The sequence below is a fragment of the Mastomys coucha genome, unplaced genomic scaffold (assembly GCF_008632895.1).
Source record: "Mastomys coucha isolate ucsf_1 unplaced genomic scaffold, UCSF_Mcou_1 pScaffold6, whole genome shotgun sequence".
Lineage (NCBI taxonomy): Eukaryota > Metazoa > Chordata > Mammalia > Rodentia > Muridae > Mastomys > Mastomys coucha.
The window spans coordinates 23,871,107-23,896,045 of NW_022196912.1; the positions used below are offsets into that span (position 1 = coordinate 23,871,107).

General features: G+C 44.8%; 2 protein-coding genes across 2 annotated transcripts in view; one reads left to right on the forward strand and one right to left on the reverse strand.

The window, feature by feature from the left end:
* Rbks (ribokinase) overlaps positions 1-14,975 on the forward strand; it is a 73,372-nt gene extending 58,397 nt beyond the window's left edge. The window contains exon 8 of the mRNA XM_031357623.1: positions 14,761-14,975. Coding sequence (XP_031213483.1) covers positions 14,761-14,934 — 174 coding nt within the window. The 3' untranslated portion in view covers positions 14,935-14,975. The remainder of the gene's footprint in view (positions 1-14,760) is intronic.
* Positions 14,976-16,496: 1,521 nt separating this feature from the next.
* Positions 16,497-24,587, reverse strand: Mrpl33 (mitochondrial ribosomal protein L33). The gene is made up of 4 exons (XM_031357626.1): positions 24,483-24,587; positions 23,888-23,906; positions 21,900-22,006; positions 16,497-16,759 (listed from the first exon to the last, which is right to left on the reverse strand). Exons 1-4 carry the CDS (start codon positions 24,502-24,504, stop codon positions 16,710-16,712), a joined length of 198 nt encoding a protein of 65 aa, XP_031213486.1. The 5' UTR covers positions 24,505-24,587; the 3' UTR covers positions 16,497-16,709.
* Between the last annotated feature and the right edge of the window lie 352 nt (positions 24,588-24,939).

Below are 24,939 nucleotides of genomic sequence, written 5' to 3' on the forward strand. Positions count from 1 at the left end.
AAACTTACTATGTAGACTAGTCCAGCTTTGAATTCACAGATGTCTGCCTGCCTCTTCCTACCAAGTACTGGGATTAAAGATATTATACCACCAAACCATGCTTGGCTTTTTTTTTTTTTTTTTTTTTAAGACCAATATTCAGTTAGGGCCAGACCTCGGGTGGCTAGTAGAGTTAAAAGGGGGTGGGAGGTAATAAATGTATGAAATTTTCAAATGTTTTAAAAATCAAAACTACAGATAATGTAAATGTTGAAGTCCATTGAACATGAAGAGGATCCAGATTCTGAAGTCTCAATAGAGATGGGATTTCTTACTGTTCCCTAATTGTGACTGATTTCCTCGGGGCCCTTTCCAAGGAGTCTTAGTTTCAGCATCCCACTTAAACTGAGTCCCGCAAGAGTACTAAGGCCAATCAGAGAAATGCTAGTCAAAACCACATAGACTTAGTGAGGTATGGTGGCATAGACCTGTGATCCCAGCATTTGGGAGGTAGAAGCAGGAGGATTTGGAGTTCAAGGTCATCCTCAGCTGCATATTGAGTTCAGTGTCAGCCTGAGCTATATAAGACTCTGAAGCAAGCAAACAAACAAAAACCTGTATTGAAATTCCACTTGACCCCAGGGGATGGTGTTACTTGCCTTTAATCCCAGCACTTGGGAGACAGAGGCAGGCTGATCTCTCAGTTCGAGGCCAGCCTGGTCTATAGAGTGGGATCCAGGACAGCCAGGGCTACACAGAGAAACACTGGTTGTGCCGGGGAGGTGGGAAGTCCCATTAGTCCCAGTCAGAACAGCTGTCATTAAGAAATCAAACAACAGGGACAAGGGAGATTGCTCAGTCTGTAAAATGGTTCTCTACAATGTATGCTTTAAAAGCCAAATGTGTATTTGTAATTCTAGTACTAGGAAGGCAGAAACAGGCAGAGCCTTAGGACTCACAGGCCAGCCTACTCTACCTGTGGATGGCAGAGGACAGTAAGATGGGCGTTTTGTGGGAAAAACAAACTTCATTCTGTTGGTCTCTGTGGTTTTCAAATGTCTTGGGCTCCTGATTCACCTTGTGGCTGAAGCCAGTTTCCACAGAGTAAACCCATCCATGGTAATAGTAGCACAAGTGTAACATAAAAAAAAAAAAAATCAAAACTCAAGTGGCTTCATGAGTCCTTCATAGGTACATGTACCTGCCTTCTCGTAATTATCTCTTCTGCAGACAAGCACTGAAAACAGAAACCCACCTTCATTTAAATACCAGCTGAAATGAAATAATAAATATAATAAAAAATTAATAACATATAATGCATACAAATAATAAGTAATCAATATCCATCATTCAAATACCTCCTAGCACAACACTAGTTCAGGCAGTTCGCCTACCACTCATGCTCTAGAGACCAGCTTCCTCCTCAGTGAGGCAGGCTCCACATAACTCTTCCCGCTTCCTGACAGGGACTCTGAGGCAGGGCATGCTGGATGTGGGCTGTGTCCACACCGTTGGCAGTGAATCACCCACTCCGGCTTTCAGCATTGCCAGAGTCTGCAAACAATTGTGCTCTGTCCCTCCACTGTCCTCACAGTGGAGACCTACCTCAAGAGCAGGAGGTGAGGCTGTCACTGTGAGGAAGTAGGGGCGTTATAAATAACCCAGAAACCCTCTCCTAACAGCAACTGCTACTGAGCTTGTGGCCTAACAGCTCAGGCTCAGAAAGGGCACAAATACAACATTGTGCAATGACGGATTACTCCAGTCCTGTGCATGAGCAGAGGGGTGACCTACGGGGGCTGCTGCTCGAGCTGTCAGGCGCCTTTGCTGTGTGTGTGCAGTCCGACGGCTCTGTGCCGTTTAGCAGTTCTCAGAGAACAATGATAATATTTCAAACACCTCTCCCCACCAGAAGAAAGCAGCTGGTGGAGAGGAGCGCTGAGCAGAGACTGTCTCAGCAGATCCTGTAGGGTACCAAGTCACATTGGATTAACTGTTTTCTGTCTAGAAGGGTAGAGTCACAGGGAAGAAAGACTGCTGACCACAGAAGGCAAGACCAATCTTTGGAGCCCAGTGAGTCACTAACAGATGGTTTTAAGTGCCATTTATTCGCATACTCGATATGTAAAGTTGTTTAAGCACAAAGCCTATTAACAGTGCAAGAAGAATAGGGCCTTTCTTCTTCTTCCACTTTCAGCTTGCACTCCGGATTCCTTTCCTCCTTTCCAAATTATAGAATGAATTCATCTACCACAGACAATTTTGGACAAATAGGGGTCTTAGCCTATTTTCAATCTCCATAAGCCATTTTTCTCCATGGCTTTCCAGACTGCAGAGCCTTGAAGGCCAGTGAGTCGATTGTTGCTGCACAGAGTCCAAGCCAGCCCCACCCCAGAACCTGAGGTGGGCTATGACCCACCCACTTCAAAGCTGACAGTGGCTGTCATGGCTCGGCAGTCTGGCCAACCCACATCCCTGCTGAGTGAGTGACAGCCAGGCACGGCTGCTGGACCCAACAAACCAGCAAATGTGGCAGAACCACTTTACTGAGGTCATACTGATTCCCAGCAGCTTTAGTAACATAATCAATTATAGGTAAAAGACGAAATGCTCTGATTTTATTATCAGGCAACAAGCAAAACATCTTTCCCCGGATTTGCACCCCCAGCACAGAGTGGGTTACAAGTAGAAAGTGAAGCTGGAGAAGGGTTTTCAGGGATTGCTGAGCGTGGCTTAAGGGATGGGCTCCAGCTTGGACTGAGGTGGATGAGGGGCAGACAGGGGTACAGTTGTCTGCTGTGTACATTATTGGGTAAGTCTGTGTTTTATATGAGATCCTCTGGATGCAAGTGTTACTTGAGAGCACCCCATCAAGATGTTTCAGAACTGGTGTGACTGGTTAGAAGGAGACTGGTGAGGCTGAAAGAGAACCCTGATACATGGGCAGGCCCAGGGGGAGCAAGCAAATGACCTCTGTAAGTCCAGAAGCCATGTGTCACCAATCAGAGGGCAGCCAGCCTGAACACCACAGCCCTGTACACAGGGAAACCTTAGACCTCTAAGAACTCTGTGTCCAGCAGGGGCTTCTCTTGGCTATGACTCAATTTTAAATACAATTCCAGTGATGTGGTTATTATCACTTGTTGTCTTACAAATAAAGGCAGGGTATCAACAAGCGAAGAATCTAGAGCTTTTTGCTGCACAGTAGTTGAAGTTTAATCAATGTAGTGAAAATAGGGAGACCAGTGTCCCCTTTAATCTCACCCACAACGTCTTTGGGCAATAAACCTAAACCGTTGGCCTGAGAACACTGAAGCATCACCTCCCTTTGATTTTACACTTGACCTCCCATTGATCCTTCTCACCCATCTAAATGAAAGCACAATTCAGCCCCATAAACCCCGTTCCAGATAGAAATACATAATTCAAGAGAAATACTGATGTCAAAGAAGAGGCACACCAATCTGTGTCAGTGCTCACTGTAAATTAGAGAGGAGTACAGGGAGAGTTTAATGTAATGTAGAATGGAAATTAAAACAGAGCCAATATTTAGGCATTCCTCCACCTCCCTTCCCCTGCTGGGACACAAAGCATTGACTTTTTTCTCTGTCTAAGCACTAATGTCATATGTTGTGGGGGGTTTTCTTCTTCTTTTTTCTTTCTTTTTTTTTTCTCCTACTGGGATTCTTCTCTGGGTGAAACGTTACATGTTTGTCTCTGGCATCTAAAATTTGACCTTTTCACCTGTTCTGTTCTGATCACAATAGCAAAACTCAGACTTCTTCCTCTGTCTTCAAATCTGCACCCCTCATGTTAGCAGCAGAGAAAGGCCCCCTGCCTGCTCAGCATTACTCGGTAGCTCTTAGCTCTTCCCTGACACCGATGATCTAACAACTGAGCTAACACCGTGGCCTCTCCGTGCTCTCTATCCGAAGCTGAAAAAAAAAAAAATAATAAAGGTTGACAATGAACATTTCACAGTGGGAAGCTGGGCAAAGTGTTCTCCTGACTCTTCAGCACATCTGGGAGAGCCTCCCTTTCCTGAAGTCCAGTGAGGAAAAGTCAGTTTTCCTCAAAGGAGGCTGGTGCAGCAGCACATCTGGCAACCAGGGAACAGAGACAAGAGAGTCACAGTGAGTTCAAGGCTGGCCTGCTCTATCTGAAAAAAAGTAAAAACAAATAAAAAGAGACCCACTTGGAGCTCTCTATCCAATTTCCTGCCATTGTTTTTGACCAAATGGTGGAATTCCACAGTGTGATCCCAGACGTAACTGACTAGACTTGGTTTTTAAATGATTCACTGTTTTCAGAAGTAAATGCCTTTGGAGAGTGTCTCAGGCCACAGCAGCAGTACCACCTGGGAACTCATTAGGAATGCAAATCCCAAACCCCACCTTAGGTTTAATGGATCAGAAAGTTTGAGGGCGGAGCACAGCAATCCCCAGTTTAACAAGCCCTACAGGCTATACTAAGGTCGAGACTGAAAACTCCAAGCTTAGAAGATGCACATTTGCTTCCGCTGAAGCTACCCAAAGGTACACCATAGATTCTGAAGGTATTCCAAACACAGTTTCAACATAGTTATGGGCAAAGGCCAAAGCCTTTCCAGGCACAACGCCTCAACCAAAGACATCCAAGCTGCCACCTCACCAGTGTCTTCGAGCTAGCTGGAAACCGGAAGCCTGCCTGCCTCGGGATTGTAATGAGACTCATTTGAATCACATCTGTAAACATACCCTGTAGTCAGACAAGAAATCAAGAGTCTTCACTCTGCAGCCAGGATTGGGGCTATGAGTGAGCTTTGTGTCTGGGACAGGCTGAAGGGCCTGTGTTTATCATTTCCCTGACCCAACTCAGTTGTTTTTTTGTCTGGCCAATGGCCTGCTGGGCTGGGTGTGTTTCAGGTTCTGCCATTTAGCCTTACCAAGTTGATCTGGCATTAAGGAAAACCATTTCCTGATTAGTGGCTCACCCAAATCTGAGAGACTACACCCTTGTTCAGACATGCTGGGTTTTGATGGCTTCCCAGGGATGTTCTGTTCTAGTTGTGAGGGTGGGCAGTGTCATGTGGAAACCAAAGCTCTCGGGGAGATTCTGATAGCCACTGCTGGAGCTCTTTACATCCTGGCCTGCATAATCAGGGGCTCTGGGATACTGGCTTCTACCCCTTCCCAGCCCCCGTACTCTTCTCCTCTGAGCTGGGAACAGAAAATCAACCTTCTGTTCTTGGAACTTTGTCTGACCCTACTCACTTAGGTCATGAGTTTCCACTACAAGTAAAAGAAATGGCCTCTGACATGAGGCCTTCTAGTCTGCCCTGCTGTGTTGAACACTCACTCTGCCAGGTTCTCCTGAACCCCTCTGACATTGTCTGAATTAAGATCTACAACAGTCCAATCATTCAGGTAAATAGATGCAGAAAAGCTGAACAACCTGCCAGAGATCACACAACTAGTACATTGCTCAAATGAGGGCTTCAGATCTGTCTGACCCCGCCCCATTTGTACCAGTTGTAAGTTTTAATTCAAATGGCAGAGGGGCTTCAATACAGGTGAGAAAGCAATCCATTTACCATCCCTAAAAGATGACCAAGCTAACAAAGAGGCTGAAGAGAGAGTAAAAGGTCCTTCTGCGTTGTGTCCATGAAGTTTGGAACACCTAAGTCCAATTAGGTTCTCATGCCTCAGCCCCTGGACAGGAGAAGGAAGCAGAAGTCGACGCTTAGATATCAATGTCCGACAGAGGAAGGTAGGCCTGACTGCCAGGCCAGCCTAGAGCAACTGAGGCAGCTCCCAAAAATAATCCCTGGAAGGCAAGTCCATTCTGAACCAAGTGCAGAGACCAGGGCTGACCCAGGGTGCTCTAGAGCAAATCTCAGCCCACAGCACCATGTAGAAGGTAGTAGGGACCTGACAGTTCACATTTGCTCCCTCCTGAGACCCTAGTCAAATTCTTGAAAAAGAAATGGTGTGTCATCATGTTTCAGCCATTTGCTGCTCTCTGGCCTCTGAAACCACAAGCAGACTGAGGAATTCAGCCTGCAGTGTGGGCTCTGAATAGCTGTATTGGAGGGAGAGGCCCCAAAAAGAAAAGAAAGTGGTATCTACTTGTCAGATGGAATGTGTGAAGACATCCAGGAGGAATGTGGGGCTCTGTTCGGGTGCTCGGCAGTTTGGCCTCTGAATCATGCTGTGTGGGGCCAGATTCCTAACAGATGAGGCCTTGCGACTGACAGTACTCTCCCAAGATCACCCGGGCTCTCTTGTGCCGCCAGCAAGTTTTTTACCTTGGGGATTTTCAGTACTTGGGGATTTTTCCCAACCACATTTAATATCTGTCATTCCTTCCAACTCACCCATTTTTTGTCATCTGGAATTTGACAAACAAGGACTCTTATAAGCCTGTTTCATGGCTGGTGCCCACCTCCTGCGAGTTGAGGCTTTCTTGGAACAGCATGCTCTCTCTCTTTCTCTCTCTCTCTCTCTCTCTCTCTCTCTCTCTCTCTCTCTCTCTCTCTCTCTCTCTCTCTCTCTCCTGACCTCACAAGCCCATTTTCTTGACAGTGCTGGCTCCTGTCAGTGCACTGCAGCAGAGGCTGGGCACAGCACTAGGCCTCGGGATCAAAGGTAACAAAATTGTCTCTATGTCCTCAGAGAGGAGGCACAGAGGACATAGGGGTAAGGGGTCTAGGTTGGAGGGATCAGAGAGTGCTTTGAAGTGAGTGCCAGGCGATGAGTGTGTGACTGACCACGCTGATGTCTGAGTTGAGTCTTAGGAATGAATGAATGAGGGAGCTAGTCTGTGGAAAGACTAAGCTATAGTGTCTCTAGGAACAAAGACCAAATGGTAAAGAGGAAGCAGTAAGAGGTGAAAATAGAAAATAAATTCATGCTAGATGTGATGGCCATACTTTAATCCCAGCACTTGGGACACAGAGGCAGGCAGATCTCTGAGTTCGAAACCAAGCTGGTCTGCATAACAAGTTTCAGTGAGACTGCCTCAAAAAAATTAAAGTGTTTTATGTGCTGTGTTTAAGGAGCTAACATGTTATCCTCAGAAAGACAAGAAGCATGCAGAATGTTTTAGGCATAGAGATAAAACAGCCAGGTTTACAAGCATGTGGAGGGTAGACTGGAAGGGTCTGGCCTGAAAGCAGGGAGACCAGTTAAGAAGTCAATGTAGACCTCTAGAGAGGGTGTGAATGTGACATAGGACCATAGGAAGGGATGAAGAGAGACAAGAGCACAGAGCCAAGCATTTGGAATTAACTAAGAACTGTTAAATGTACAGAAAAGTCCAGATCCTCAGGTCTTCATGTGAAGGTGTACAAGTGACAGGAGGGAGGCCAGCATTCAGGCAGCCACAGTCAATTTGGCTAGAGTGAGCTCAGGTTGTCTGCAAGAGACTTAAGCCCGGCCAGGCAGTTTCACATGAAGAGGAAGAAGCGCATCTGGGTAGCCTCAGCTCTGGTGACTCTTGACCTCGGTTCCACTTCAGCCTCTCATTCTCACAACAACACTACCTGCTTGAAAAGCCCCAGTTCTGCGCTGGCCATAGCTAGTTTTCTCCTCTCTCCTCTACCGTTCTCTTCCTCAGATGCCTGCATTTTCTCCTGTGCTGTTGAGCCCCTCCTGGTTGTTCTTCCTCCCTCAGCGACTAAGAGTCTCCTCAGCCATTGTTCCCTGAAAACATCATTCCTCTGTAGTCCTCCCCCCCCCCCAAGGCAATCTAGTTCAGACTCTCTGCTCTTGTCCCAAGCATAGAGGAAATGGCACCTGTTGTGATTTGAATCTGATGTGTCCCCGTACACTTGTATTCTGAGTGCTTGTCTCCCAGCTGGTGGCACTATTTTAGAAGGCTGTAGCATGGAGGACCTGGAGGACAGACATACAGCCAGGCTAGCAAGTGAGTTGCTAGGCACAGGCCTTTGAAGGCTATATCAAGCCAGCTCTGTGCTTGCTGGTCCACTATGATGTGTGGGTATCATTCCCACTGTGAAATGCTTTTCCCTGCCATATGGACCCCCAGCCCAGCACGGGAATCATGAGGCAAAATAATCCTCTCCTCCTCTGAGCTGCTTTTACTCAGTTCTTTGGTCACAATGATACAAAAGTAGCCAACATGGTACTCCCATGCAAGACATAGAGATTCATGATCTTCATGTTCATCCCTGACACAAGCTCTTCCATAAGGCAGTCAAGAAAGCTGCTCCACCTGTACTTCCTAAAACCCTTCCCTAGAGGAAACTAAGCAATGTCTACCGTCCCCGTAAGGTCTTGACAGCAAACTTGAGGCGCTGTGGTGCAGAATTACTTGCAGGTGGTCATTCACACCCTAGCACAGTCGAGGTCATAGAGGTGGCAGTCCTGTGCAACATGCTGTCACTGGAGTCCCACACAGATGACCTCGCTGCAAACCGTGACTGTGAGCACTGCCTTTTCTTAACTATCTGAGAGCTGTTGACATGAAGCAAGGAGGATCAGTTTCCTCAGCTTTAACCTGAGGACCACACAGGGTTGCTGCTGGCCTCCATGACACTTGGTGAAAATCACAAGATGCCTCTCGGCATGGACTCTCAGCTTTGTGTGACTCACTCATAGGCACTCAGATGCAATGCAAGTTGCACAACATAAAGTACAGTTTGAACTGTACCTTCCTCAAGGGGTCCTCATGAGCATCCAAGCAGTAATATCCAGGAGGCTCAGAAGAGCCTGCCTCTGAGGGAAGAAAATTAAACAGCTACTGCGGAGGGCTGGCACATGGATCGAGTGAGGTGCCGTGCTGGGGTAGCATTCTACCATTTTTAAGCATTTACTTCCCAGCTCCAAACCCTCACCAGACAGCCCTCAGAGACTGGGTCTGAACTGGGTCAGCTCAGTGAGGTCACAGAATGATCTTACACAAGGGCCCCAGGAAGCCAGGGAGCAGGGGAGGGAATAGAAAGAGCGGTATTGGCCAGAGAAGATGGTCTCAAAGGAAGGAGAGAAACGAGAGCGGCCTCCACATAGCAACACTGCCTCGGGCCTAGCAGCAGAGGCCTCCCCAATCCAGCTTGGCCACATCTTTCAAAATTCTCCCTTCTCAGGTCCTGGCCTTGAAGCCAGCTTTGCCAGTGCCCTCCCTACACCACCGGCCCTGAAAACCCACCTACCCCAGACACCACCATTGTCCTGGTATGCTTCTCTGCTGAGGTGACTGATGACCACAAAGACCAAAAGCATCTCAGCAAGGAAAAGGTTTTTATCTGGCTCACAGGTTATGGCCCAGCGTGGAGGAACTCGATGCAGGAACCTAGAGGCAGGAGTTGAAGTAGAGGCAATGACAGAGTGTTGCTTATTGGCTCTTTCCATGGCTTGTTCACGGTGGCAGCGCCCACAGTGGGCTCAGACCTCCCACTTAAGTCATTTAAAAAAACCTGCCCTCCCCGCCCCCCGAAACCTCATTTTGCAGCACTGGACTATTTTATTGTCCTTCACATCCTGACACAAGAGCTGCCTCCACACATACTATGGATCAGAATGTCTCAGAACACAGGAATGTGGGAGCTCTTGGGAAATAGGGGAGTGCAGAGTGCCACATGCACTGTGGGTGAGTAGCAGCTGGTCCTCAGGAGGGAAAGGTTCTGAGAAGGCAACAAGTACAAGCCGGAGCCACGTGGATGACTGTCGGAAGGAGGGGAAGTTGTGCCATCACCCCTTCTGGCATAAAAATAATGTTCAATAAAAGGTTAAAACCATCAAGTTCTATCAATGAGATGTATTCCATTATACCAAGAATGATTGATTGGAAAGTACTTTACTTACAGGAAAATCACAGTGATAGAATTCAGCTTCCACTTTTAAAGCACTTTCCATTAAAAAGAAAATCATACCAATGTATAAAAATAGTCATACTAAAAATGTGAATCAACAGCCAAGTAATTTATTGGCACTTGAAAGCCTTGTGGTATAAATAAAGCCAACAATGAGAATATCAAGCAACTCTGAGCCGTGGTAACCTGAGCTCACTAACACAAAAGGAAGTCCCATGATGCTCACCCAGGGCCAGCTAGCCACTTTGGAAGAGATGCTAAGGAGAGAACCCAATGGAGCTGGAATCATTAGGTCAACATCAAGTGCTAGGTGGGGCAGGCAAAGAGACACAGCAGGCACAGGTGGAGACCCCATCCCAAAGAGTTTACAAGCTGTCCTGACTGTAAGCCTCTGCCTGAGATGCACAGCATGGTGTATTCAGGGTCCTAAGGAAAGCACAGAGTTCCCCAGATGCTAAAGAAAATAGAGATGTTTCAACTCTGGGATGTTTTCTTGTACCCTTCTGTCCTGCCCACAGACAGGTGACACAATGCACTGTTTACTGGGGTGCTCTCATGTTTACTAGTGATGCCTTACCATCTCTGAGGTTCAGCTCCTTCTTTGCTTTGTCTTGTTCTTTTGGGGAAGGTCAATGTCAAGGGGAAATGAAATTGGGAGTATGTGCTGTATGTATCTTCTGCTGCACCTGGGCATCCCCACCATTCTACTCTATATAAAGGAGAATCACTTCTCTGCCCTTTATGCATTTCCATCTTTGGGTGTAATATGGCTTTCAAGAGTTGGGGCTCCATGGCCCAACTGCCACCTGCTTTGGATAGCTCTACATCTCACCAGAGCAACTGGACATTGGTTCATCAGCAACTAAGTACATACTTTGTGGTGTGTGTGTGTGTGTGTGTGTGTGAACACAGTTGTATGTACATTCATGTAAAGGCAAGAGGTCAATCCTTAGGAGCCGTTGTTATGTGGTTATATGTGGTGTAGACTTGTATGTTCAAGAACATATGTTCATGCATGCACATGCAGAGACTAGCAGACAGTAGGTGTCTTCCTCTGTTCCCTCCCCCCCCCCCTTTTTTTTTGTCCCTTGAGACAGACAGGCACTCTCACTGAACTGGAAGCATGCTGTTTGAGCCAGGCAGCCTGGTTACCCATCAAGCTCCCAGAACCTGCCTGTCTCTGCCCTAATGTGCAGCCATGTCCAACTTTTAGGTGGATTTCAACCCAGATCCTTGGGCTTTCACAGCAAGCTCACTCACCTACTGAGTTATCCCCTGCCTTCATTTCTAAGATAGGCTTTGTTATTAGCCTGACACTCACCAAGTAGCCAGCAGGGTCTGCTCTCTCCATCTCTCTAGCACTAGGATTGCAAATGCACACCACCATACCCAGCTTTGATGTGTTTCTGGAATCATCTACAAGCAAGGAGTCACCAGGGAAAGGTGAAGGCAATCCAACCTCTCTGCAGTGTTTAACTAGGGGTGGGGATTGCCTCAGGCAATGTTCTTGGTTAAAAACCAAATAAAGCAGCCACTCCTGCCATGGTCCCAGAACCAGCTGTGCTGCTAACATCTTGAGCCTCAGCTTTCCAGCTACTGTCACAGCCATTAAGTGTCCCTCCCAGTGCCCTCCACTTTCAGATGCCTGGTCTGGGTTGGAAGAAATTGCCACAGTGAGCTTGAATATTTACCAACGCAGGCAGGAGCTTCTCTGGACTCATTCCACACTGACTCAGTGAAGAGCCATAGAACATTTTAAAGAGAGAAAAATCATTCAGAGGCAAATATTGTCACAACTGCAAATTCACAAAGGGAGACTTTTAAAATTCTTAAGTCTTTTTTATTTTATATAGAAAACTTGGAAATTGCATCTCTACCCCACTCGTCACTCACCTGTCATTAATGTGTTGTCATATCTGGCTCATTGTTCTGTGGTACATGCACCGGGGGTGAGGGGTGGGGAATAGGGGGTGGAAAGAGGTTCTGCTCTTCCAGAAAGTGTCCTGTTCTATCTATCACTCTCCACCTGAGACAGTGTCTTCCTAAGTGGAGCCAGCAAGCCCAGTGATCCTCCCAACTCTGTCCACTCGCCCACAGCTCTGCTGTCACACCTAGCTCATCTGAGTTCTGGAACTTTGAGCTCAGGTCCTCGTGTTTGGCAATACTCTTAGCTATTATCCTTCTGGCCCAAATATGTTTGGTTTTGGATAACAATTTGAGAATAAGCTGCTGACACTATGACTTACTGTGTAGTTGAGGATGGCCTTCAACTCCCAATTCTCCTGCCTCCATTCCTAGGTGCTGGGATTGCAGGCATGTGCCACCACATCCAGCTTAGGCAGTGACAGGGATCAAGCCCAGGGATCAATACCACACAAGCACTGGACCAACTGAACAACATTCCTAGCCTAAGAAATTTGATTTCTTATTTTTCATTGCTATTATACAGAAATACAAACTTATTTTTATACTGACAAGGTATCCCGTAATCTTGTTAAATCTATTTCTAGTAGGAACTTTTTTCCTTAGAATTTGTACATCAATCATTACACCATCTTTACTGAACTTCCCTTCTTTCCAGTGTACATATCTGTTTTTTTCCTGCCTTTCCAAACTGGCTGTGCAGTGCAGAACGACCAAAGGGACAGCAGACCACCCAGGCCAGGTCCCAGACTGAGGGGAAAGTGTAGCTCTCCCTCAAGTGTGAGGCACACAGAGAGCTACTCATAAATGTTCCCTCAGATGGCAAAGCCATACCTTCTATTGTGCTCCTGATACAAAGTTTTAAAAAACATATATTGATTTTTAAAATGTGTCTTATAGAAATGTACTCCTTGGACAACTTGGTACATGTATGTGTGTTTATATATTTATATTCTACTTGCTTAAAAAATAATACTTTTGCATCCTAATTTGTGTGGATATTGTTGTGTTTGATTTCATTTTTCTCGAGTTATCTTAGCCCGCTTTTGAAATCATGGCAATGCTGACCTTGTAAAGCAACAGAGAAATGTCCCCTTGGCTTTTCTATTTCTATAGCTTTCTTTCTTACTTAAATCTTGCAAGAATTCTGCAGTAAGGCTGTCTGGTGTTTGTGGTGGAAACCCCCTAATTTTAGAGGCAGGAGGAGTATACCTGTGCAGTCTCTGAGAGCACGGTGCATGGCATGGAGAAGGAAGGGAAATTAAGGTATAAAAACCCTTTAGCCTAAATAATGCTGCCACACACAGCTTGATAAGTGTTTCCTCAGTTTGGCAATAGTGGAGATAAGCAAAGAAAACTGTGTCAATAGAATGTCTGTACTGACCAGTACAATATTTCTATTCTTTCTTGAGGCTTATTTGTACATCTTCATGAAGTATATGACTGAAATTCAATACATGCATAAAATGTAATAATCAGATTGAGATGTTAAACATTTCCAACTCTTCAATCATTAACCTATTCAGACACACTGGAATTTTCTTATTCCTAGTCATTTTTAATATATCAGATGGGGGGGGGTGTTCTTTGGTGTTATTTGTTGTTTTATTTTTGAGATACAGTCTCACTAGGTGGGCCTGGCTAGAATAGACCAGACTCTTTATAGACCACACTGTCCTTGAACTTGTAGTGATTCTCCTGCCTCAGCCTCTGGAGTGCTGGGATTGCAGGAATAAGCTAGTATGCCCAGCTTTTCATGTTGTCACAATAAATCCTTCAGCTCAGTGTCTCTGGTCTTGGATCCTCTCGTGTCATGCTGCTGTACTGGGAAACTCAAGATATCTGAGGAGAATGTCTTTCCCTCCTTTGCATCCTTTAAAAGAATGAACTAGGAGCTCAGAAAGATGGGGGCCGGTGGGGGGGGTATAAATCTGCTTTCCTGTGACTCCTTGGCAAGGCTCACACTGCTCAGTTGGCTATGTAGACAAGGTGACTCTCCTTGTCTCCTGAGCTCACTTTTTCCTTCCTCCTCCAATGTCTTCGTTCTGTGAGGCCTGTCTTATTCTATAAAAACTCCAGGGAGGATTTCTTTAAATCCTTTCTTTAAATCCACATAAGCTTGGCATGATGGTACATGCCTGTACACAATTTAGACAATTTAGAGACAAATCCCATAGCCAGGCATGGTGGTACACACCTGTAATCCTGTAGAAAATCTCTTATGTAAGCATCACCTGTCAATAAAAAAATAAAAAGCATATAGCCAATGAGCTGAGGCGGGAAATAGGAGGTGGGACACGTGCATGAACAGGGAGGATTCTGGGAAACAGGGAATAAAACGAGATAAAACAAGAGAGTCACAGGGAGAGATTCAAGAGAGACACTGTGAGGCTGAGACATGAAGAAAGAAGCAGGCCAGGACTGAAGGAGAGGTAAGTAACCAAGTGGTAGACACAGTATAGTTTGAATGGGTTAAATAAGTTAGGGAGTGAGCCAAGCTTATGGCCTCGGTATTCAATAATAATTAGTTTCCAAGTCATCATTCTGGGAGCAAGGGTTCAGAGAAAAAAAAAAACAGAATTTTTTATTTTTTTACATAATCCCAAACTGGAGAGACTGAGGCTAGCCTGGGTTACATAGTGAGACCCTATCTATCCTAACTGAGGCAGTCCATAAAGTAGCTGATCTCTAATCTGTCATCACTTTACTGTCATAACCTATGGGTATGGAAGGAAAGAGGACAACTGTAAAATGCCATCCTGCATGGGATGCTGAGCAGAAACTAATAAGATCCAAATAAAGTATAAAGTTCAGCTAATACCATTATTTCCTCAGTTGTGATGAATGTGCCACATCTGGATGTTAACAAAGCTGAGCTGTAGTTTTTGCTCCTTTCCTAGAATTCTGAAGCTATTATAATTAAAAGGACTGGTTTGATTTGAGTACTAAAGCTTGAACCTCAAGCCTCCCAAAGACCAGACAGGTTCCCTACCACTGAGCCACAGCTTGGCTACATGCTTGTCTTCATAATTGTGCTTCCATTGCAGGGTGCTGGTGACAGTTTTGTGGGAGCACTGGCCTACTACCTGGCTTACTACCCAAATCTGTCCTTGGAAGAAATGCTCAAGAGATCCAATTTCATCGCTGCCATCAGTGTCCAGACCACAGGAACACAGTCCTCTTATCCATACAGAAAAGACCTCCCTCTTGCTCTATTTTGACTAATGTTAACCCCCAAATAAATATAATCTGGAAACTAAAAGCACATGGGTATGGTCACTCAGCTCACAATTACTAGAAAATGACCTTCCTTTCTAAAGATGGTCATTTATGAAGCCAACAAGCCTTCTTTGAGTTAGTGATGTTTTGCTATTTCATAGTCAAAAAACATCAACTAGAATTAGATTACAGTGGAGAATCGCAAAGTCTAGTATTGAATGCACACTGTACAGCAGGGCTGGACAGCAGTGTCTATAGCCAGAGCAAAGAATGTTCCCAAGGAAAAGGGAATAGCGTTCGGCTCCCCCAGGAACACTCTTTGAGGAGCTAAGACTCACCTTTAGCCTATGTTGTCTAACTTGTTTTGGGGGCTAGGGATATAGCTCAATTAATAGAGTGATTGCCTAGTATGCATGAAACTCCAGGCTTGATCCCAGCACATATCTGTAATCCCAGCACCTAGAAGGTAGGGTCAGAAGTTCAAGATTATCCTCAGCTACATAGAACATTTAAGACATTCTAAAATACATGAAATTCTGCTTCAGAAATAAAATAAAGGAAAAGTAAAACAAGATGGCTCAGTGGTAGAGGCGCTGGCCGCCTGGCCTGATTTCGATTCCTGGGACCCATACAGCAGAACAGAACCAAATACCTCCAAGCTGCCCTGTTTACATCTAATTCTGTTTCCCAAGAGTTGGTTTCCTCCAAAATCACAGACTGGACCCTGGGAAGGGGCTACTTTGGGACAGCACTGGTTCTTTGTGGCCAGGGGAGACACTATTTTCTCAGGTATTTTAAATGATGTAGGATTTGGATTAGCAATTCTAAAAAAGCTCATAGTTTTAGCCAAAAATCTGAGAGAGAAAAATGGAGGAATCTGAGGAATTCTGAAAACTTGTGGAAAACAGCCTGAGAAAGGTGATGAGGTGAGCCAGCAGTCATATAAGAACAGAAGGCTATCAGTTAGCTGGGGGTAAGTAAGGTGATGAGGTGAGCCAGCAGTCATATATGAACAGAAGGCTATCAGTTAGCTGGGGGTAAGTAAGGTGATGAGGTGAGCCAGCAGTAGTCACATAAGAACACGAGGGCTATCACCATGCCCCCGAGGGAGTGGAATACACTACAGCTCCTCTCTTTGTAAAAGAAAGGTACAGATAATCAGGTCCTCTGTGACCAGTCTGGGCTGCACAGTAAGGTCCATGCCAGCCTACACTACCCAATAAGCTTGTCTCTCTCAAAACTCAAACCATAAGACACCGTACTTATGGCTCTGGTAAGCTCTTTAAGAATATGGACCAGCGACACTGTTCTAAGGACACGCACACATACAAACCAAAGCACATGTTTTCTTCCTTTCCAGCTGCCTGCTAGCCTGTCTCCACAAAGCAGTTTCTTCAGCACTGCCTGGAGCACTGTCCTATGGAGGCACAACAATTAACCTAGAAACTCTTGCTCAAGCCTCACTATGGAAATGGCTTTTCTTATGTAAGACAATAGTTATTTCTTGGTTAGGTAGTTGGTTTTTTGCACTTCAAATGACAGAAATACCTCTAAGAGACAAGAGTATAGACTATTTTGACATATTTTATTAATGCCTATAAAGCATCCAGAGAGATAAATATGTGATCTCTGTGAAGGACTCTTTTTCTCGGCACTGTCCCTTCACATCCCTGGAGGCCATGCCAGTTTCTTCATCTTCATTGCACACTGCAGAGTTTGGAACGGTGCCTCACCCTCGGTCTTCATTTATGAATCAAATTCATTTTCAATCCACTACTCAGAGGGAACGTATCTTTTTCTGTTCCACAAAGAGAACTTTTTTGTTCACTGTGAAGCAAGAAAAAGAGGTTGTAGGAGAAAAATAGAAACCATTTTTATTAAAATATACATTATACCGAGCCCTCTATCCTCTTCCCTCGCTTTTTCCCTTTGACATGAGGATGAAGGGATTTGCAAACCCAGCTCCTCTATCTCAGGGGCCAGCGAAGACAAAAAAGAAATGGGTAAGAAGCCAAGGGATGGGTAACCAGCCAATCAGCAGTATCCTTGACATGCTACAAAGTCATGACTTCAATCAATGTGAGATACCGAGGCAAGCATGGCAAACTTGCATCCAATCTCATAGTGCGTACACAAGAACCGGCTGGGCTCCAGAGCAGCAGTGAGAGCTGCACTCACAGACAAATGGCACTCAGAAGGGAAGCAAACCCCATAACCTCCACTGTGAAGATGGCTTCACACCCAAACAGGAATGCTGCAGATTGACAATGAGGCAGCATAGCAAAACCTCAGTATTATAGAGTCACTGAAAAAGCTACTGCCTTGGCAACAGAGTGGAGCAAGATGCTGGGAAAGGAGGCTCTGCCAGAGCCCTGAGTGTCCTAATATCTGCCATCAGCCTCCAGACGACACAGACACACACATACACCCTACATGGCCTGATTCTTCTTTGCCACAAAAACAAGACACTTAAAGGAAACCTAGGAGGCCAAAGGATTGTGTGACCTCATAGCCCCTCACTGTTCTTGACTAATCAGACACTTCAGCTTTGTTTTCTACAATGAAAATGGATACATCCCACATTAAATTTCCAAGCTATGATTAAAAATTAATTAGCTAGGAAGCTTATTTAAAATATATTGCTGTGGGCTGAAAAGATGGCTAGTTAAGAGCATTGGTTGCCTTTGAAAAAGACTTAGGTTTGGTTCTCAGCACCCACATGTTAGCTAACAACCATTCACAACTCAAGTTCCAGGGGATCTGACATCCTCTGCAAGCACCAGGCACACTTGTGTTACACAGACATACATGCAGCCAGTTCACCTTTACAAATAAATAATGAAAGAAAAAAACATTAAATACTCTGCATTTCTCACCTCCATCCTACTTATAGTTCAGCAGCAGGAACTATTTCTTAAAAATTCTCTAGGTGGAATTCATGAGAATTCAAGAACCACTCGAGAGAAATGTACCACTAAATTAATAAAATATATGAGGTATTTTTCACATACTTGGAGTCATGTAAGACATGAGAGAATGTTTTCATTCACTGAAATTTAGTGACCATGTCCAGAATCTCTGGTTATTAGAGCAAGGCTTTAAGCTGGTCAGCCTGCACACACCTTCAATCCCAGTGCTAGGGAGGCAGAGGAAAGTGGACCTCAGTGTGTGCGAGGCCAGACTGGTCTACATCTCAAGTTCCAGGCTAGATCATGATACAGAGAGACCCTGTCTCAAAATACAACAATAAACAGAACAAGACTTTATGTATTAAAATACCTCTATCCTTCGCATTAATCCCTTTAATTAAGAATTTAGTGCACAGAACTGTGCAGGCACTGCAGAATTTATAAGGAAACCATGATTTCATACTCCAGTGAATCATAAGACAAGAATGAGAAAATCCAATAAAGCTCTTTCAAACCTAGAAATGAGAACAAACGTGGTGGCAAATGCTTGTAATCCTAGCACTCAGAAGGCAGAGGCAGGAGGATTTCAAGTTCACAGCCACATGGTAACACTCTAACCCCAACCCTCTCCCCTGGAACCCCAATAAACACAGAAGCTGGCTGGGCATGGTAGATCAAGGCAGGTGGATCTCTGTGAGTCCCAAGCAAGCCAAGAATACACAGTGAGGGCTGGCAAGATGGCTCAGCGGGTAAGAGACTGCTCTTCCAATGGTCCTGAGTTCAAATCCCGGCAACCACATGGTGGCTCACAACCACCCATAATGAGATCTGATGCCCTCTTCTGGTTCAACAGAAGACAGCTACAGTGTACTTATTTATAATAATAAATAAATCTTTGGGCTAGAGCGAGCAGCAGGGCCAACCGGAGCAAGCAAAGTCCTACAAAATTCAATTCCCAACAACCACATGAAGGCTCGCAACCATCTGTACAGCTACAGTAAACTCATATACATAGAATAAATAAATAAATCTTGAAAAAAAAAAAAACCACACAGTGAGACCTGAGGCAAAATAAAGAAAAAGAAAAGAGAAAAAATGTCAGACTTCATGAAGAAGTCAAAGCTTGGTCCCTTAAGAACAGCAACATTGAGATTCACTGAAACTGAAGCAGAGCTCCGACTACAGTGGCAGACAGCACGTGCCCACTGTGTGCCAAGCACCAGGTTTGATCCCTGAAAAACAAAGTGCATACAAATAGCTAAGAGGCAGAAGCAAGAACAACAGTGGAGCTCCGAATGCTGACTAGAGGAGAGAATCCAGACTGTTCTATTTTAGGGTTTTTTCTGGTTGGTCTGTCCAGGAGGCAGGGGGTGGCAGTTCTAGGGATTGACTTAGAACTTTGTATACATAAAACAAATATTCAACCACTGAGCCATATCCCCAGCCAAGGTCCTGATTTTAAACAAGTATTAGGAAGGTGCTAAAGCCACCCTTCCAGGGTACATTTAGCTACCATCCCTCATCAAAGAAGCTTCTCTTACAGCAAATGGAGACCCATCACAGACAACCACAACTGGACACAACACAGACATCAACAGATTATGGAAGCCTAGCCCCAACCAATACAGCTACAACACAGCTCCTACATCTGTGGTTCCAGGAACATCAAGGAAGAGAGGGCAGAATGATTGTAAGAGACAGAATACCAAAAAGTCTGATGAAAAGTCTGTCCTGGAAACAAGACAGAACAACAGAAGTACCAGTGGACATGTTAATATGGAAGGGGGAAAATCTCATGGAGATTTTTCTTACTCTAGACAAAGAACTACACACAACTAATGACTGCTGGGAGGGTTAGCCTTTCCCAAGGATAAGTCCCTTATTGGCTATCCAATGCAGAGCAGTCAGCTCTGTTGTGCACATACACACCTACACACATAACACTAATAATCAAAGAAAAGAGGCTATCAGCTTGGAAAGGACATCAGAGGGGTTCGATGGCAGGTGGCTGAGAAGGACTGGAGGGTGGAAGGAAGGTGACATAATTATATTTCAATTTAAAATGTGTTAAAAACTAAAAGCTAATATCAAGAACATAAAATTGGCCCCAAGTACTAGAAATAGCAAGAAGAGCTGGGTTCTAACACTGACTTGGAGGAGCTAGGGATGCAGCTCAATATTAAAGGGTGCTTACGCTTCTGGGTTCGAAACCCAGAAGGAAGGAAGAAGTACGCTTCTACTATGCATCAACCCTGAGCCCCTCTCCTGTTTCCTTCCTGGTGTGAAGACAACCATTCCTTCAAAGCTGCCAGATAAACAGTGAGCACTCATGTGAGCTGAGTTGAAATGACACACTGCTATCCACAACACTAAACAGAATGTAATTTTCAGTCAAAATATTTGCTGTTTAATTCATAGAAGAATGAATCTGTCAAGTTCTTTCCCTACAGCTAACCTAAATCTATTCTGTTCCAATTAAAGTCTGTATTGCCTTGTTTAGTGATGCACAGAATTAAAACTGACAAGTTTTCATTCTCTTTATGATAAATAAGATTTAATACTCTTATGCCTCAGCCTTTAATCCTTCCTCCTTGGCATCTAGTTTTATATGAGGAAAAAAAGTCTAAAGACAGAGGTAGAGCTGGAGAGAGGCCTCAAGGAGTAAGAGTACCTGTTTAGGGGACCCAGATTCGACTTCCCAGCACCCACACACTGGTTCACAACAATCCATAGCTCCTCATGGGTAACACAAGCCACACAGGTACACATGCCACAATGTTGATAAACACTTATCAACATTAAATACTTATCAACATTGGTGGGTTATCAACATTGGTGGGTTCCTAAAAGTCAACTCTAAAGGAGCCAAAATAGCAGTAAAATTTTACTATATTAGAATTAGTATAGTTTCCTGCACTTTTTTTTACCAGTTAATACAAGGAGATCAGAAGGAAAGAGAATACCAAGCTAGTATCAAAGCTCTTCATTCTAGTAATTTCTCCACCATACTGGAATCTTCCTGAAATTTAGAGCTCTAGTCTGCATGTCTAAGACTAAAATTCCCTTTTTATTACAATAATAAATGGCCAGAAATATGAATATCATAAAAACAGCAGGGAATCTTATTTCTATAACAAAATGGAATTTGAACAATTTTAAGCTGACAACTGAGCTTGAGTTTTTTAAATGCCTCTTCATATTAATACAGCCTTTGTCTTATTAGGAGGCAACTAAAGTGAGCAGAAAAACTAAACAAAAGCCCAAAATCCTAAAATAAAACACCTGTCAGTTTATCTTGCCAAGTCCACAAATTTAGGAAAGGGTGGCTCTCCACCAACAGTGGCTGGGCTTGTGAGTGGAAATTTAGCCTTTGGAGAATGTCTCTTTTTAATTTACTGCATTTATTTATCGTGAATGTATGGGAAGAGGCACATGTGTATGGGTCAGAGAACAACCTGCGGGTCATTACCCTCTCCTACTATGTAGACCACTGTGATGGCACTCAGGTCACCAGGCTCACTGGCCTTGATCTGCCGAGCCATCTCATCAGCCAAGTATGTCTGTCTCTTAGACAAACTTAAAGTTACCGTTTATTACGGCATTTTTGGTACATATCATGATAGAAAACCAAATGTCCTACCCCAATGTACCAACACATACTCTCTTCATACCTGAACCCTGCGACTTGCCACTGTCAGACTACGCCCTCTCTATCCACAGATGACTACTGCCTATTCTCCAGATAGCTGATTTCCTACCTTCATGTAACTAATCCTTCTTAGAGCCTCTGCCTGACTATCCCAGCTCAAGACCATCTCCCAGCGAATCAATGGGTTTGCTCATAGCACTTACTTACCACAACGTCACTTCTTCCTTCCCTCGCAAAGCTCTTGTGTCCTGGTGTACCCACACCTGGCACACCACCATAGTAACATTCAGCACATATTGTTGGGTGAATGTCACAATTCCAGGGGGGGTCACAAATTCCCAGAGACTTTTGGAAAGGAAACAGAAAGTCCTGAGAACATGAGCTGCAGGACATCATTTCTGAGCCTTACCTATTGGATCATAGTGCAGAAGGGTCAGCTTCTCTCGGAGTCGGCTTCTCTTGTGGTTGAAGGAGAAACCTGTCCCAGCTTGGCTCACCAGTTTCACCAAAAGAGTTCTAAGATCAAAAAGTACACTGTCAGAACACATTAGGTAGGCCGCCAAGAACACAGAGCACACTTCACTATGGAGTCATAGTGGTTATGATTATTACTCGACCCTAAGAGGGGTCCATGCCATGACAGTCTGCATTTCCCAAAAAACTCTATCAATGGCTCTAAATCCCAAGGTCACCTACAGTGACTCCGTGCGTGACAACCTTGCCAAAACAGTGGGAGTGATGAAGCCAAATCAGAGAATAAGCCTCAGAGGCTATCTCTCACAAGGAGCAGAGATCTGGTGGGAGAATATACAGGATGACGGTAGTCACAGCTGGCCAGTAAAGCAACCCTAAAGATAGCTGCCTCAGGACAGCTGATCTTCCAAAATGACTGATAGCAGGAAGGGGCAAAATAAAAAGGTCTCAAGTTTTACATCACTGATGCACAGGTCCTGGGCACCTTCATATTTCATTTAGTCAGCCAAACCAGCAAACTTATTATTTATCTCCCTGACCTTTCAATACCCATGTTGTTACTTTCTCATATGTGTGTGTCGTCTTTGCCTCCCCGTGTAAGACGTTCCTCATGCCACTCCAAATCTGAAGCACTTGAGACCACATTACAATCAGGCATGGAGGTTCACATCTATAATCTCAGCGCTCTGAAGGCTGAGACAGGAGGATTACCTTGAAGACCAACCTGGACTACAGACTGAGATCCTGTCTCAAACACAAAATAAAGCCAAGAAGGCCACATTACTCCTCAAACAGTGCCCTTGAAGACTAAAGTATTTGTTGATGAAACAAGAAAGACAACAATGCCAGGTCTGGTGGTGCAGGCCAGTAATCCTAACCACTCAGGAGGCTGGAGCAGGAAGTTCACAAGTTCAAGGCCAGCCTGGACAACTCATTAAGGCCTTGTCTGAAAACTTAGAAAAAAAAACAAAAACAAAAACAAAAACAAATATGAGGGCTGAACAGAATTCAGGGAAAAAGCTTTTGCCCAGCACTGGCCTAGGTTCAATCCCCAGTACTGGAGAGGAAGAAGGGGTTATGTAATTAACATAATTATTCATTCAGCCACAAAGATTCAACAAATCTCTATGGGGTACTTACTCTGTAAGGAGCCTTACAAGAAGCATAGAACTAAGTCTAGGGCTTCTAGGGGCTGAAATTATGGAACACATGAACTGGCACACGGGGAAGGCAAAGCACAGGTCTAGCTTCTGGGTTCCAGCTGCCTAATGTTTAGCTCTGCAGTCTTTCTAGTGCTTGGATTGACTCCTGTAAACAGGCTCTAGGTTTCCATCAAATCAGAGCTCATCTGTAGATTCCTGCAGAAGACTCCAGGCAAATGGCTCTGGTGGTAGAGCCAAACAGATCACCAGTCTGCCACCTGCTTAGAAACAAAGCAGTGAACTGATTCTGAGGTGAGACAAGCAGCAAAGCTCCTTTCCACAAAGGCTGTGAATACTCCCTGGGACAGCATGAAGACAGCACAGTCCTCACCTTACATCCTCCATTGACCTCAGTGCAAATGCACTGCTGTGCAAGAGGCCAGATTTCCAACTGTGCTCTTTCCCCCAGCTCGTAAGGGGTCCTCCTCGGCTTCCTAGCAGCCACAAAGGTAAGAGGAAGCATGGAGTTGCTAAGCTACGGTTCTGTGGTTTCCGTACAGTAGCTGCACCTTCAGCTCATGTGCCTGCAACCCAGGATAGAACTGTAGAGACGGAGCACCATCCAAGGAAGATGCAGCTGAACTTTTTCCCCAAGGTGTTCAGGTCAACAAATGAACCAGATAAGTAACCCCAAATCAACTCTTGGGAGATCAAAACCAAACACTGGACCAATTCCAACAGGAAGAAGCAAATTTTAAACAAAACAAAAACCTTTACTTACTTTGACTTGCTCTTGGCAACTTGTGTGTGTAAAGGTTGGAAGAAGAAAAAAGATAAGTTTATTATTATTATTATTTTTACTGAAAGTGCTTATCAACATTAGTAACAAAAAACACTTAAAAAATATACTCCATTTACACTAAAATAATTTCACCCTGGATATCAGTGAATCAAACCCAAACAATTCTGAATGCTTTTTTTTTTTTTTTTTTTTGGTATAACCAACAGTTGTCTGTCACCTTAACATCTTTCTTAAGTAGTATCTGCTCTGTTCTTGCCCTTCTATGGTGTTAAATATTTGTACTGCAACCAAGCTCTTGTTTATACTTTAGAAACTGCAGCAAAGTCGCCTGAGGTGGAAACTCTAATCAGGATGTCAGCTAGGAGCCAGGCAGCGGGGGAATACACCGCAGCTGCCTGGAGACATTCGCCGGACACCCCCCACTGAGGGCGACGGAGCTCCGGCCGCCTCCTCACCAGACCCGGAGGCGCGCCGCGGAGTGGCAGCCGCCGCGCCAGGTCCTCCACCCCTCCGGGCTCCACCTAGGGACCTGCGGGTCACCGCCTCGGCCCCACGCCGCCTCAGACCGACTTACACGAGACTGCGGAAAGCAGCATGGCGTCTGTACCCCTACTCTCTCCCAGGCTGACCTAAAGAGCTCAACAACTGCTTCCGGGGCATGTGCCGGTTCCGGTAGAAGTCTCAGGAAGTGGACAGAAGCCACGCCCTCCCCTGAAGTTCTGGCAGTCTCAGACCCCGTGCTTTACTAGTAGTGAATTTTGTGCTATTATGGGAAGGACACCACCCCCTCCCCAATACAAAAGATAATACTGCCAAATATCACAAAACCCAGATCTGCCTGGCTCCAAAACCTGCAGCCTTACCCAATAGACACTGATCTACCATTTGCCCATCAATTTCTTATGCCTGTGCAAGAAGCCCTAACTCTCCCACCACCAGGTACCTCACTGGTAACGTCATCTCCCAGTTAATAAGCAGGATTTCATTATTTTTGCTGTTGTTGTTTTGCTTAATTTGTATGTTTATAATAA

Coding starts and splice junctions, on each gene's coding strand:
- Mrpl33 (XM_031357626.1), bottom strand. CDS start 24,504: ATGCTGCTTTCCGCAGTCTCGT. Junction 16,760..21,899: donor TCTGCACTATGATCCAATAG/GTAAGGCTCAGA, acceptor CTTGCTTCACAG/TGAACAAAAAAGTTCTCTTT.